The sequence below is a fragment of the Tympanuchus pallidicinctus genome, unplaced genomic scaffold (genome assembly GCF_026119805.1).
Source record: "Tympanuchus pallidicinctus isolate F22 unplaced genomic scaffold, pur_lepc_1.0 scaffold27, whole genome shotgun sequence".
NCBI lineage: Eukaryota > Metazoa > Chordata > Aves > Galliformes > Phasianidae > Tympanuchus > Tympanuchus pallidicinctus.
In genome coordinates this window covers 6,211,345-6,226,346 of record NW_026294744.1, presented here as the reverse complement: position 1 = coordinate 6,226,346, position 15,002 = coordinate 6,211,345, and the positions used below count along the sequence as shown (strand labels likewise).

General features: G+C 46.7%; 1 protein-coding gene across 3 annotated transcripts; it reads right to left on the bottom strand.

The window, feature by feature from the left end:
• Nucleotides 1-267: 267 nt before the first annotated feature.
• A4GALT (alpha 1,4-galactosyltransferase (P blood group)) lies at nucleotides 268-14,567 on the bottom strand. 3 transcript variants are annotated; one of them, XM_052690671.1, is made up of 3 exons: nucleotides 14,450-14,567; nucleotides 13,877-14,296; nucleotides 268-3,206 (listed from the first exon to the last, which is right to left on the bottom strand). In XM_052690671.1, the coding sequence occupies exon 3, from the start codon at nucleotides 3,171-3,173 to the stop codon at nucleotides 2,082-2,084; it is 1,092 nt and encodes a 363-aa protein (XP_052546631.1). In that variant the 5' UTR covers nucleotides 3,174-3,206; nucleotides 13,877-14,296; nucleotides 14,450-14,567; the 3' UTR covers nucleotides 268-2,081. The 3 variants fall into 3 exon arrangements, with proteins under 3 accessions (XP_052546631.1, XP_052546629.1, XP_052546630.1); XM_052690669.1 differs by lacking the exon at nucleotides 13,877-14,296 and having other exon boundaries at nucleotides 14,450-14,563; XM_052690670.1 differs by lacking the exons at nucleotides 13,877-14,296; nucleotides 14,450-14,567 and adding an exon at nucleotides 13,704-13,870.
• Nucleotides 14,568-15,002: the final 435 nt, after the last annotated feature.

Genomic DNA, 15,002 nt, shown 5'->3' with positions numbered 1-15,002 from the left:
GCTGCTTGTGCACAGAGCTCCTGCCTTACCCAACTGGTAGCAGGTAGCTTCCGTTGCAGAGCAGCAGCAGCTTCCAGTCAGACAGCTCAGCATGCAAATAAACAAAAGGTGCACAACCTGCTGAGCTCCCAAAGCCATGTTCCCCAGGGGAACATGATCTGAATGTGTATGTTTGGTGGCCCTGCTAGGCAGGGGGGTTGGAACTACATGATCCTTGAGGTCCCTTCCAACCCAGGTGATTCTGTGATTCTGTGTGATTCTGTGACAGGGAACTGTTGTGGAAAAGTGATAGGCAATTTGGCTTTCTTGTTTTTATCCTCCAAAAAAGAGAAATAAACCCAAGACAACCTGAGAAATGTTGTCATTGCGTGCACGGTCTTTTACTTTTGACTAAGTTGAACAAACCTCGCCTTGTTTCTGTTTGACATGGGAAACAGAAGAGGCTTCAGAAAACTGCAAACCTAGCAATTATCTACATCACCCTCAAAGGACTTGCAGGTAGCACTCCTTTTAAGAGCTCTTGCTATGAGGCTTCATGACACTGGAAATCTCACTGACTCATGGCCACCAGAAGGGTCACTGGAGTACCCCACTGCTGTTCCTGGGGGTAAGAAAATCCCCACACTAAAGGCAGAAAAGATTTTACAATGAGATCACTGTAGGAGAGGGGATGGCCAATAATTTGTTCACCTCTGTCAACTCCACTGTGTCACGTGTCTGAGAAAAACCCTTTAGGTTGTGGTGAGGAACAGATACAAGGAAGCTTATGGTTTCTACCTTACTTTTGCTTCCTGCTGCTCTTTCTCTGATGTTTTTATATAATGAACTGTAAGAGCACATCCTTTTGGCTATCAAAGCAAAGGACAATTTTTTTTTGCCATCGCGTGTCCAACAAATTTGCCTCTATGGTGGAACCATCAAAGACACAACAGCACCGTAAGAGTGATACATTAACGTTCTCCATCATAATTCAGTCACATGCTCAGAGGAGAAGAGTAAATCTTTTCACTGCACTTCTCCAGACCTCCCAGGAGAGATTTACACTCCTGCACAATGAATAGTGAACTGGAGGAGGGCTGGAGCTAGCTGGAGGCTACCTGAAGAAGTCCATCATAAATGACTCAGTTCCTGAACTTGAATTTAGACAGTAAAGGTTTCCACCACACTCTCTGTAACTTTGGGAATACTTGGAAGTATCACTTCTTCCCCTTTTGGATCAGTTTAAACACTGAAAGATCATAGATGCAGTTAGGAAAATTTGGTCACACTTACAAGCCCAGTGTAAAAGACATATCGGCTCTTCCTGTGTTACATGCAATTTAAGATGTGATTTGGGAGAGCTCTCCTGCTCATTACAGGAGAGTTAATTTGCTGTTACTATACCACAAATCACTGCTGTGCAAGAACTCTTTTTAAATGATGAACGAGACTCAGATCCTCTCGTCCTGATTCACGCCAAATTTCAAAGCAAATCTTTAGACCCACAACACTAAAGAGACTCCAATGTCCTATTCTCTCCTTGGACAAGTACCATGAGAAGGTCTCTTCCATCAAAGTCTTCAGAACAAAAAGGAATGAAAAGAAAAACATCACTTTAGCCGTTTCACCTTTCATCTCTGTTTTCCTTCACATTTTTTCTTAAGACACCTCTTCAAGCACACCCTTAAGCTCTTCAGTTCCTGTTCTTTGCTCTCCCATCCTTTTGTTGCTTTGAGGCAGTAACAGAGGATGAGATACTTGTTTCTACAAGGCCCCTTCCAGATCTGCATCTACAGAAAGGAGTCTTAATCTTCAAGAGGTTTATGGAGGCTGCCACAAGTGGCCCAGCACTCACTCCTCATCCTGAGATTCCTCCACCTAACTGAGGAGAGCAGAAGGTGGGTCCTGCAGAGAATCAAAATATTGTTAAAGTCAAGACAAAGAGCTGCACAGATGGGCTGAAAATACAGGCTCCATCTAAACCTCACAGATGGCTTTTATCCTCAACTCCCACCACCTTCACTTCAAAAAAAGTTTATCTGAAATGAAACAGTTGAATGGTCGGGAGGTCCCAGGCAATATCTGTTAGCTGATCCTTGGAGTCAGTGCCATTTAAAGTCCATCTTCAAGACATCATATGTGGCAGGGCAGAAATGAGAATGCAGCTGAGCCAGCAAAGCCTGCGATGTGATCTCTAGCCTTGTCCCTTGGCTCTTCTTGTTCCATACATGCACAGCATAGGTGTTCTTCAGCAGTTCATTCAGCTCAGTGGAGCTGACTGCTTCAAAGTATTTCTTCCAGTCCTGCCACCGAATGGGATAAAAAGCCTCTCGGGGCAGAGCACTCACCCCTTTGCAGCTCTTACTGCTCCGAAGACTCCTGATGGAACACCACTTCTTAAAGACACGCGTTAGGAGCTGTGGGCCTTGATGCCCCCAGATCCAGCTGTTGTAGTTCTCCACAAAGTCCTGCATACAAAGCTCTATGAACTTGTGTTTGGGTGTAAAGGACAGAAAGGCTCCATTCAGTACATACTTGGACTGGGTGCCGAGCACATTGGTGAGGTTCTTTAAGTTCTTAAGCACAATGAAGTCTGTGTCCAGGTAGATGCCCCCAAACTTCCACATGATGGCAATTCTGCAGGCGTCAGACAGGATGGGTAGGAAATAAGGTTCCCAGCGCTGCTGAGCCTGCAAGTACCACTTTGCTAGAGGTGTCCCAGAGAATAGCTCCGACAAATCCAAGGGACGGATTTCCACATTGGGGAAGCAGCTTAGCAATGAGAAGCCCCAGTGGTTGGGTAATGAGGCATTTCTGTTTGCCAGGCCTTTCATGAGCACCACGACCCTCGTCCCTGGGTGCGTCCGGGCAGCTGACTCCACAGAGCACATGAATAGGTAATTTGGGTTGGTTCGTTCAGAGGTCTCCACAAAAAACACATCTCCTGGGGGAGGAGGAGGTTCACCAGCAACAGCACAGGGAGGAGAGGGAACAGAGTGAGCACAGCGGATCTGAACAGGCAAGTAGACTTGGTCCCTGTCCTTAGAGTCCTCCGTGATCCTCCAGTACAACATGATGGAGACAAAGGACATGAACTTAAAGGCAAGGATGAAGAGAGTTCTGAGCTTGTGGCCAAGCACCACCCGGGTCAGCTTTAGCAGGCAGTTGGGCATCCTGAGCATTCTTGTTCCCATCAGAGCTTACTCTTCCAGAAGAAATGTTGTGATCTGGAGAGGAAGAAAGCAGAAAAAGAGACAAGCAGTCAGCAGACCACGAGCCACAATATATCACCATGGCAGAGTTGCATATGAACTCTCCTGTATGCCAGCATGCTAAATTATGTCTTAAGGATATTTCTAAAGAAGTGTCCTGGCTTCTCCATTCTGCAGCAGTGCCCACAGGTCCGCATCAGAAACCACAGTCCCTATATAGATTGTTAGAATGCATGGTAAAACACACTTGCACACCTACAAAGAAGCTCAAGGAGTTGGTGGCAGAAGGGGAGCTCAAGAAACAACCCTCTGGGCTCTTCCCAGAACCATCACAGGGACCACAGCCCATCAGAGGCCCATCTGCACAAGTTCTGTGGAGTGTAGGAACACAGAAGTGCAGAATCATCATATCACAGAATCACAGAATGGCTGAGGTGGGAAAGTGACCTCTGGACATCTTCTAGTCCAAACCCCTGCTCCAGCAGGGCCACTCAGAGCAAGGTGCCCAGGCCTACATCCAGGTGGCTTTTGGAGATCTCCAGCATAGAAGACTCTCTTCTATTTATCACAAACCAAGATTTACCCTCAATTCCCTGGATACATGCCATGCTTGCCTACATGCTTGCCACTTGTCAAGAAATACAGTCTGTATTCCATTTTATCTTCATGAGTCTGTCATTTTCAAACCAGATGTGTTTCAAATCAGAATTGCCTTCACCTGTGCTCCCTGTGCTTCACTCATTGCTCGCCTCAGGTGATCAATCAGAGGTTCAGGCTGTGATTCAGCAGTTCCCATACAAAGGGAGATATGCATAATTTAGAATAAATAAAGTCAATACAGTCCATCAGCAAAAGCAGGAGCTTTATGTCACAAACTAAAAAGTGCAGAATGTAACAGCGAACTCAATCAGCCTGCTACAGATACCTACAGGTCAGCTTAATAACAGAACAGAACCTTCCACTTTAGATCATTTATACTTCAGTTGGAAAAAAAGAAAAGAAAAATCTCAGCTGAGATTCATCTCAGTTCAGTTTTTCCTCCATTTGAAGGAGAGTTCAACACCCTGTGATTTTGCAGCATGTCTCAAGTCCCTCAGTTTGCACACATCATCTGGCTGGCAGCACTGCACTCTGTCGGGCTTGGGAGCTGCCATGTCACAGCAAGCAGCCCTTTCTTCCATCCTCTTTCCTTGAGACTCCAAGAGGACAATGAACACTTTCTTCCCATACAGCTACAAGAAATGGCAAGACCATGTCATCTGCCCCAACTCTCTTCTCTCCCTCTTCTCTTTATGACCCACTTCAGTTCAGAAGGAAGAAGAGCACACGAGCATGGGAGACCTTTCTACTGTATGGCTTTTGCCTCCACCACTTGTTCCAAGATGACTGCTCATAAACACTTGCAGCTGGCCAATGCTGGCTCTTCTCTAGAGCGCTGTAAACAGGAAAACACCAAAGTGCCAACACAGCAATGCAAGTATATGCCAGTCTCGTGTATGGAAGAGGAAATGCTACCCAAGTGACATGTACATGGGCTTTGTATTGTTTGCCATGTGATCTGTAAGCAGTTTGCATCCCAGCACAGTGAGCATACTGTTGCAGTCTTGACTTCAGAAATTCAGTATCATGTGATTTATTACCAACTACCTTTTTCTAAATTTATTAGCAATCAACTTTACTTTTAATTTCCAATTCAGCTCCTGAGCAGAAGAAGTGAAACAATTAAACAAATAGTTTGGGAAATACCTTTCCTCTCTTTTCCCAGGCTCCTCTTCAGCTCCTCTTTCCCCCTCCTGCTCAGTACCAGCTTCCTTTCTTTTCCCTGCTGCTTACACTCAGTCTGTTCCTGTTCCTTTGGTCAATGCATAACAGCTTATTTTTGCCACTCTTTCCATCTTACTCCTTCCCACCACTGCTTCTTGCTTCTTACAACTCTTCTGCCCAGCCCTCCACAGCCTGCAGTCCTTCAGAGCATACCCACCCTGGCACAGGCTCTCTGCAGGACACAGGGAAATCCCCATTCTGACATCAGTCATCCACCAGCCACAGACCCACAGGCATGTCCCTGTGCCCATATGGTTCCTCTTCGGGCACTGACCTTCAAGGGTATCCGTGCCCCAGCTTGGTTTGTCCACATGCCACAATCCCTCAAGGGTACTTTTACTGCACTACCTTCTTCAAGGACAGCACCTCCACCCATGTACCCTTCCACACCTCTCCTCCTCGCCCTCCCTTCACTCTGGAGACATTTCTTTGTGCATGTCCTCTCACCTCCTTTTGCATGCCCTCCAGTGTTTCCTCTCAGGTCTCCTCTGCCTCCTCACATCTTTGCTTATGTCTCCTTTTGCTTGACCTCATGCAGGTCTTCACCTTCCTCCTGCCCCTTGTCACCTTTTCAAGTCCCATTCTGTGATTCCTCACATCACCTCACGCCTACCCCCTGTGACTTTTGTTCATAGCAGCTGTCTCTGTTTCTTAAACACACTTGGGCAGAGGTGCCACAAGGAGCTGAAGGGTTGCAGTTTTGGTGTGCAGTGAGTTGTTATGCTCATGGCCTCCTCCCACTCAGCCCACCCCCTGCAGCTCCAGTTCCCCAGAGCCTGCCAGTTAAGTTCCTCATTGTTTGGGTTTTTTTTCCTCTGCAAGAGAAATACGCATTTGGATTTTGGCTTACCACCTGTCGAGCAGTTCTGCACCACTGGTGCAAACAAAAGAAGTCATACTATTGGCAGTGAAGGTCACTGCCCCTCGAGAGGCTCATGTATTTGTGTCCCTTTGTGGCAACATCTGCTTCCCAATGTTCCCTTTACAATGGAAAGTCTTTAAACAAATAAAGTACATGAGAGACCGTAAGTTCACATTTACATTTACCTACTTGTAGTACAAAGGGCTTGCCAGTTAAACCAATCTAAGATCAAATTTCCACAAAAAAGGGGGATTCTTTCAAGTGTTTAAGGCAGAAAATTCAGCCTACAAAGTCCTCCGATAGTTTAGCTTCCAGAGAACAGCTTGACTGAAGAATAAATCTTGGGAAAAGGTAATCAAGAGAGCACTACTGCTCCCCCAACACCTCTCCTATAAGCAGTGGGGAAATAGCAATGTCCCAAAAATAGCAATGCTTTCTCTTTAAGCTACTCGGCAGCCCAAGGGAAGAGAAGGATCTCTGGCAGTAAATAATAGCAGCAAATGACAACAGTTGTTCCAGCAACAGCAGTGAAGCACCAGGGAAAGCACAAGCACTCATCCTATAGCTCCCTTTGCTTCAAGTGACAGCCAGCCAAGCATGGCTGGAGCAGCGTGCTGTGCACTGAGCAAGGCACAGAGAACGGCAGTCAGGACCTGCCACGAGGTAGATGGGGCTGCACTTCACTGTAGGTGGCAGAAGAGAACCCCAGAGCACATCTCTGTGGGTCAGGCAAGGTGCTGCTTTTAAATGTTGTGTTTTATATGCTGCCTAACGCTGAGCCCAGGATGTTTTCCCAAGTGAATGTTGCAAGAGACCTGGAGTGTTTTGCTGCTGCTTAATGGAGGATGTCTTGTCCATAATCAATTCCTCTGTTTACATGTTTCAGCTGTTGCCTTGGTTTTCCCCGGAAAGCGGTGACAAGTGTTCTAGAGGTAGCACCTGTACCTTTTCTCTAAAAGCCATTAGAAACACTTCACAAGGAAATACAAAAAAAAATTCCCAGAACCTCAATCAAAGGAAAAATGACCAAGTAAACTTTTGAATAACCTTTGTTACAACCAAAATTAAGTAAATTAAACACGAACCTAGAGCTCAGAGAATTTACAATAACTAGTGGGTGTGATTTGCATCAAAAACATGTGGTGGTAAGGCCAGAGAAGAAGCTGCTGAAAGTTTGCATAAATCAGCTTTCGTGATGTGTTTCAGAGCTACAGAAATGCACTTCCTTTCTTTCAAGAACAATGGAAAATCAAAGCTGGCAAAGCTTTCATCACAAACAAGTTAGGAAAAAGGCAGACCTACAGATTATGCACATCGTCAAAGCAAAGCTTGTGACATTTTTCAGCTCAAAGACCATGCACAACACTGCTCTGCTCTGTTCCTTCAGCTTTTACCCCTTTGATAGTTCAAGTTCAGCACTTTTACAAACCCGGTACATAGGAAGTGATGCAGTGATTTGTTACAATGTGCTGGGTAGAGTTATGGTCAAGATTGGTCTTTAGGAATACTTGGTGTGAGGCATTCTGCAGCAGAACGGTGGAGGTGGGACTGGTGTTTGAAGCTATGCTTTTCTGTCCTGCCCCCAGGCCACAACAGCAAACACAAATCAGAGGCATGAAGCCGCTCGTGATCTCAGCCTCAGAGAGAAGTGGTCTTTCAAAAGTCTACCCAGGTGCTGTAGTTAACATGTTTAAAATGCCTTGACTTTGTCCACAAACTGTATCTAAGTCAAAGCATTTTGCTTATTAATGCTTTCCCCAGTACTATCACTGTCTATTGGGTTAACTCATGATGTAACCACGTCAACTCTTGCAACATACAAATGCACCACATTCGTGATCTAGGTGAGGCCCTGTCTTTCCCCATTTGCACCGTGAAAGTAATTCATGACAGAAGTGGGGTTCTGTGAAATCCACGAGTCATGGATGCTTGGAAGGAGGGTGTACAGAAACAGTGAAAATGGCTAAAAGAGATGGAAAACGGCTAAGTGGGATTGGAGTAGGGTAGCTAACAGTTGTTTTAATTGGGAAATCCTGCAAGAAGAATTTCAGAGGTGGCAGTCACAAACGTGAAAGAACAGAGGAAAAGGAACTTTTCACTGGTCTCCACACAGTGGTACCAGATGCTGGAAGCATTTTGCTTAGAACTGCAAAACAAAGAGTAGAAACCTGAGTACAGGCATTAAAAACCAGCTCACAAGCCACTTTACATCAAGCTAAGGATGCCTAAGCACAAGCAGCTGCCCTTGAGTCTCACAGTCACGACAAAAGCCAATTATTTCAAGAATTAAGAACTAACATCATTTCTCTGGTTTTACAACTGCTCAAGCAGAAATGCACATGCCCAACCTCACTGAAATGCCTGGAAGAAAATACACACTGACATTTGGCATTGTGAAGGATGACTCTGAGGCTGAACTTTCTGCCACCACACAGTTGTCCAAACCTAAGCAGGGAAACACAGCCTCTCTGCACCCTATTACTAAAAATTTCATGGTGCAACTTCTCCTGCCAATGGAGGTGCTCCTCCACTGCCTTGGGTCACCACAACCTCGATCAATTGTATTGCAGATCAGTTTGGGCAAATATCCATAAAATATTCCAAATATTCAGAGGAGAACTGGTTTGGATGAGTGTGATGATGCTGCACACCTTGAGATCAGGATGAAGTCAGACAGATATTCCTGGAAAACAGAATAGTTCTTCAGAGTTCCAGCAGAGGTGCAGTTGAAAACACCTTCTCTTTATTAAATTCAGTGTGACATGGTATAATGCAGATGTGTAGAAGATGAGCATATAATCTTCCTCCCTCCCTGGGATACTTTTGAACGCTTCTCTGAGTGGACTGGCTGCCCAGAATATCCTTAATGCACAAGGTGCTCTACCCTGGGACATCAGTGATAGCAACAGATACAGGGAAAGCAAGTTTAGCCTTAATGTTGCATAGGGAGACTCAGACTTGGAGTAGAAGGACTTCAAAACTAGACATCCTTCAGAAATAGTACCCCTATCTTGACTAATCACTGGGAAGGAAATGTTAAGTTTGCACAATGGTCAATAAGCCATGACACAAAAGCTATATGGAAAACTGAGAATGAGCAAGATGAAGGTTTAGGATAAGAAAACAAAGTTGAAAGGTGAATTAAAAGGGCAGAATTAGAATTAAGTATGACAAAAGGCCTGTCACAGTGACTATGACGGAAATATTTGGGACAGCCCAGGTGAATCTGATGGCAAAGTAACTGATTCTATAACCTCTTTATCAAACAAGAAATCATTGCTGTTGACCCACGGGGGAATAATCCACAGAGGTGGGATTCTACTGTAGTTTGAGATTTTAATGTGGATGCCGTGTACCAAAAACAGCCTAGGTAGTCAATCATTAAATGGTGATGCCTCCTCTGGCATGGCGAAGCAGCAAGAGTATCTCTGTTTGCACTAGTGGCAGATTTGGCTTTAGGTCCCGGAATTCCCACCCTCAGAGGGAATGTACTCAAACCCTATGAACCTTCGCTATTGGGTGGATCCACTACCAAGACTGTGGCTGGGAATGTCTTATCACTTGACAAGCTCCAGATTAATTTCAGGAAGCACTATTACTAGCAACTCCTATAACCTTATTACACTGAGCTGAAGCCCCAGGTGAATAAGCTAGTGCATGGCTCATTCCTGCTATGTCCCCTGACTTGAGGTCTGTTGAAAAAGGACAGGGAAATGAGCATGACATGCTTCAGTGGCAAGGCCCTCCCCCATTCACCATATGGGATGAATCATACTGATGAACTGCTGGTTTGGCATGAAATGAAACACTGTGAGAAACCTTCCTCTTAAAATTGTTGTTTTATGTACAACATGATTGGATCACACTCAGTGGTTACAGTAGTGCCTGTTCCAGCATCCCTGGGGATGTATCAGCAATCATGATGTTGAGTTTGCGAACAACATATCTCAGGTGGGTGATGAATCAGATTGCTGATCTGGCACCCTCCAACATTGGATACTGAATTCTGATTGTTAGCAGAACCAGTCCACAGTGCATTTTGGAACCAACCTAATTTGGCAAACTTACTTCCCAGCACTGAATAATCCGAATCATCAAAAACTCTTGAAGCATGCTTCCATGGCAAGCCCACTTAGAGCTTTACAATGTGCCACTGTGTACAAATGAAGAGCAGGTGGGAAAAACATGCAGTTATACCTTTTTTACAATCATGCCCAAGCACAGTTTCTATTTAAATGTAACAGCACACAAGCTTATCCTGATGCTGATCAGGGCCTGTGATAATGGCTCAGCAATTACAAACAAATGTGCATTTAATGGCTTGAAATTCCAGAATCTCACATGCAATGCTAATAACAAATTCTCAAAGATGCTGCAATTTCACTGGCCCTAATTCTACATGACATAGTCTGCCGAGTAATGGTCAGCTGAGTAATAACAATAGCTGGAATACAGTTTGCCCAGACAATATGTCTGGCTGTACAAATGGAAACCTATTTTGCAAAATCTGGTTGAGCCAAACATGAAACTTAATTGTTCTCCTGACCCACAGTGCTCATTCTGCAAACATCAAAACAACTCCAGATACTGTTTTAACAGTTGGATGGCTGTGGTTTTTTGGCATTGGTATGTATAAAAATATACCACCACAGTGGGTTGCTACTTAATCACATAACTACAGATTCAAAATCACAGAATGGCTTGGGTTAGAAGGGGCCTTAAAGCCCACCCAGTTCCAACCCTCTGCCATGGACAGGGTTACTGCTCACTAAGGCTGCCCAGGGCCCCATCCAACCGGGCTCTGAACACCTCCAGGGACGGGACAGCACAACTTCTCTCAGCAGCCCGTGCTACTGCTTCACTATCCTTGGAGTAAAGAATTTCTTTCTAATATAGAGTCTAAATCTGTCCTTTTTTTAGTTTAAAACCACTCTCCCTAGATATATCACTAGCAGACTATGTAAAAAGTCTGTCTCCATCCTGTTTATAAGCTCTTTTTAGGTACTGGAAGGCCATAATGATGTCTCACTGAAGCTTTCTCTTTTCCAGGATTAACAAGCTCAGCTTCCTCTGTCTTCCATTGTCTAAGAGGTGCTCCAGTCCTCTGAGCATCTTTGTGGCCCTCCTCTGGACCTGCTCCAGCAGCTCCACATCTTTCTTGTGCTGAGGACCCCAGACTTGGACATAATACTCCAGGTGAAGAGAGGGACAATCACCTCCCTAGCTCTGTTGACCATTTTTGATGCAGCCCAGAATACAGCCTTCTGGACTGCAACTGTTGGCTCATGTCCAGCTTTTCATCCACCAGAACCTCCAAGTCCTTTTCCACCGGGTTGCTCTCAGTGAATACTTCCAGTGTGCACACATATCTGGGGTTGCCCCAACCCAAGTGCAAAACACTGTATTTGGCCCTGTTGAATCTCATTAGGTTCACACAAGCCCACTTTTCAAGCTTGTCCAGGTCCCTTTCGATGGCACAGTACCATAACACACCTCAAGCCTTATGCATTTCAATCTAAATAACTGTCATTTATTTTTCCAAATACCCGATACCCAGTTTATCATAAGCACAGAATATTCAAACCCTTAGCAACAAGATCAACTGCATTTCATAAGGCTGTATGCTTACTGCTTCTAAACTTGGGTGCTTCTGAACCGAAATGAGCTATTGATAACACCTCTGCTGTACTCAAAATTACCCAAAATACAACGATAGATGCTTTAACAAACCCACAGATGGAGCTCACTTTCACAATTTGCAATTTGAAATCATGAGGCCTTAGGCCATCTTTTAGCTTCACAATGAGGAGTTTCTGCATTCATGCGACTTGTTGCTTTTTAAGTGGTTGAATATGGTGTGAATGCTATTCAGCAGCACATCCTTATTTGTCACCAAACTGTGCAAGGACAACTCTTGCTCAAAGGTCTGTCCACCAATTGGGCCAGACCTCAGTGTGTAGGGATGGCATGCCTTACCAATAGTAGCTTTTATTTTAATTGCAGGCTCTATTCTTTTCTGTATTCTTTAATGTATCTTGTACCACTTTACTGTGTGTTTCCCTCCTTTCTAAATCAATATGATTCATGTGTGCTTTACCTTCCAAACCACCCCAGAAGCTCCAGCATTGCTCTCACATGGCCGTAAGACTCCTCCACCTCAGGCACTAGGTGGCAAGAAAGACAGAGCAAGTATAGCGTAGTCTCACTCCTAACAAGTCAGAACTGGCTGCAGGCCAGGGGCATGGGTGTTCATGTCCTTATGCTGGTAGGTTGAACTCCGTAAAGACAGCCCCTACCAGTGGCCTGAATGGTGGTTCTCTCCACCCAGCTTCAGTAATACAAAACAGGCCTGGCTTTTGCCCAAGATGGATGCGCTAAATGTTCTCCTCTATTTCTCCTGTTCCTTTTACTCCCTTAGCAGATGAAGCTTTGTTGGGACAGTGGTGGACTTGTGACGTGATGACATTAACTCCAGAACCCTGCAAAACACCACAGCCCTGATACAGATCTGCTTTCAGGTGACTCTCTGTCCATCACTTTTGCTTTGTGACAGTCGCTGACATTACACCTGTTTCCAGGTGAAGTCACCACCCAAAATAAGATCTGTGGATATGTTCTGGAAACTGAGTTACCAACAAAGTAAGGGATTGAATATGTTTGTTTGGGCAGGAGTGGCTGAGAAAGACAACCCCAGATAAGTGCAGAGAAAAGGATCTGAAAGAAGACGCAGCAAGCAGAAGACTTTCACATGCATGGGAAGTACATGCCGTGAGGAGCTAAATGATAGCGTATGAGGACAGGAAGAGCTTGAACAGTGTTCCCAACCTCTCCTGACATCACATGCTAGACCATGATGCAAACCCCAACAGTATAAATAGCAAGATTACTCCATGCTGTACTCTACTGATGCGGTCTCATTCCCACATGGAAAAGGTACATTTGGGTGGTTTTATGTGCTAGCTGCAACTGGCAGGCAGCACCTTACCTCTGTGGTTATGACCAAATAAAAAAATAAGATGGATAAAGAATTACACGTAAGAACTTGCCAAAGTATGAGTCGATATCAAAAGAAAAGCAAACCAGCAGCTAATTGAGCTAATTGCAGCTGAATCCACTCCCTTCCTCCTCGGGCTTTTCTTTCACGCTCCTTTGGGCATGTGAGCACCGTAAAGTGAATTCTTACTTGTTTGGCTTCCAGAACTGGTTTTGCTCCACTGCAGAGTGAGACACAAACAATGGCACAAAGAGATGCTGCAAGAAGCAGCATTCAGGTGGCTGCACTATTACAGTTGCATATCACTTAGCTCAGTGGCATCATCAAATTGCATCCCGAGGCTTCACAGTCTCCAGCTGCTAAACCTGGCCCTGTGAGGCTTCTTTGGAGACACTGTCTGCTGGAAGCTGCTAATGCCTTGAGAGCCAGTGGGAAACCAATGAGAAGGGAAATGTGGGTAACAGCCATGAGCTGCACACCTGCAATCAACTCAGGGCAGGCAGGTTGCTATTCACCTGATATCTGACCCTGAAGGAAGAGTACTGCTTTTATGCTGACAGATGATGAGCATGAGAAAAGAAGGGCGTTCATGTTGACTTCCCAGTCATCGGTTCTCCCCACAAAACCAGTGCCTGTAGACACAGCTGGATTTGTGCTTCTGGCTTTCATGATAACAAAAATAGTCATAGCGCAAAGCTGGCAGCGCTTGGCAGAAGCTGGGGTGGGATGCAGGCAGGATGCAGAAACATCCGGCCTGTGCAGAGCAGCCCCTCATGCATTGGGAAACAACGCACTGGTTTAGATCACTCTTAGCCAATACTGTGGGACTCACCATCTTTCAACTTCCCAGCTTTTAGGTCACTAAGTACAGGAGTTACTCATTTCTTCACAACTGCTTTGCCAGGGCTCTCTCCCCCTATTACCACAGCAAGCATTCCCACAGCCCTCTCGTGAGGCTCAGTCCTTCTTCTCCAGCCCTCCCTCCAGCCTTAGCCCTGCTCAAACCCCAGCGCTTTCCAGGTCAGCTCCGTCAGTTCACGAAGGCCGTCCGAGCGCCCCCGTCACCAGCTCTGTTGCTTCTCCCCCTGGGTCCGGGTCAGCCGCACCCCGCTCGAGCCTTCCTTTGCACCTCATCTTCTCACCGCACCGCTGCCCGGCGGCGGACCCGGCTGCCGATTCGTCCTTCTCGGGTTGCAGGGCGCCTTTCAGCCCGCACGACATGCGGGCACCGTGCGTGCAGCCCCTTCGGAAAGCGGTGCCCGCTTGTAGCACGGACGGATGGCAGAGGACTCAGCGCAGCGGTAGGAGGCAGACCTCTTCGCCCGCGCTCTCCGCAGCACTACGAGCGGGCAGACTGCGAGCTCCGAGCAGAGCGGCTCCAGCTCCCGGGAAGCTGAGGGCAAAGCTGCGACGAAGACGGACGCGCTGCGCCCATGGAAAAAAATCCGCCGCGGAAAAAAAATAAAAAAATAAAAAAAATTCTCCAATTCCCCCCGTCGCGCCGGGCGGGTCGGGGCCGCCGACCCCGGCGGCAGCCCCACGCCCCGTCCCCACGCGATCGCCCCGCGCTCCGCTCACCTCCGCGCCCTCCGGCAGCGCCTAGGGGCCGGACTGGGACCGGGACCGCACTCGGACCCGGGCCGGGTACCCCAGCCACCGGCCCGGCAGCGCCGCCCCCGCCCCGCCCGCAGGCCGGGGCCGCCTCCTGAAGGCACCGTCATGGAAGGATCGCGGCCGATTTGTTCCTCTCCGTGTTGGGATGTCGGCCTGCGGGGCCGGCCGGCTGCGGTGAAAAGGACCGGGATGCAGAGGCGCGGCCCCGCGCTGCGGGGAGAGAGCAACAGGAGTCATAGAAGCATTAAGGTTGGAAAAGACCTCTAAGATTCTCTAGTCCAACCGTCTGCCTACCACCAATACTGCCCACTAACCATGTCCTTGAGTACTACATTTACCTTTTCCTTAAATACCTCCCCGGGCAGCCCGTTCCAGTGCCTGACCACTCTTTCCGAGAAGAAATTTTTCCTAATATCCAATCTGAACCTTCCCTGGTGCAACTTGAGGCCGTTTCCTCTCACCGTTACCCAGGAGAAGAAGCTGATGCCCACATCACCACTACCTCATTCCAGGGAGT

Coding starts and splice junctions, on each gene's coding strand:
- A4GALT (XM_052690671.1), bottom strand. CDS start 3,173: ATGGGAACAAGAATGCTCAGGATGCCCAACTGCCTGCTAAAGCTGACC.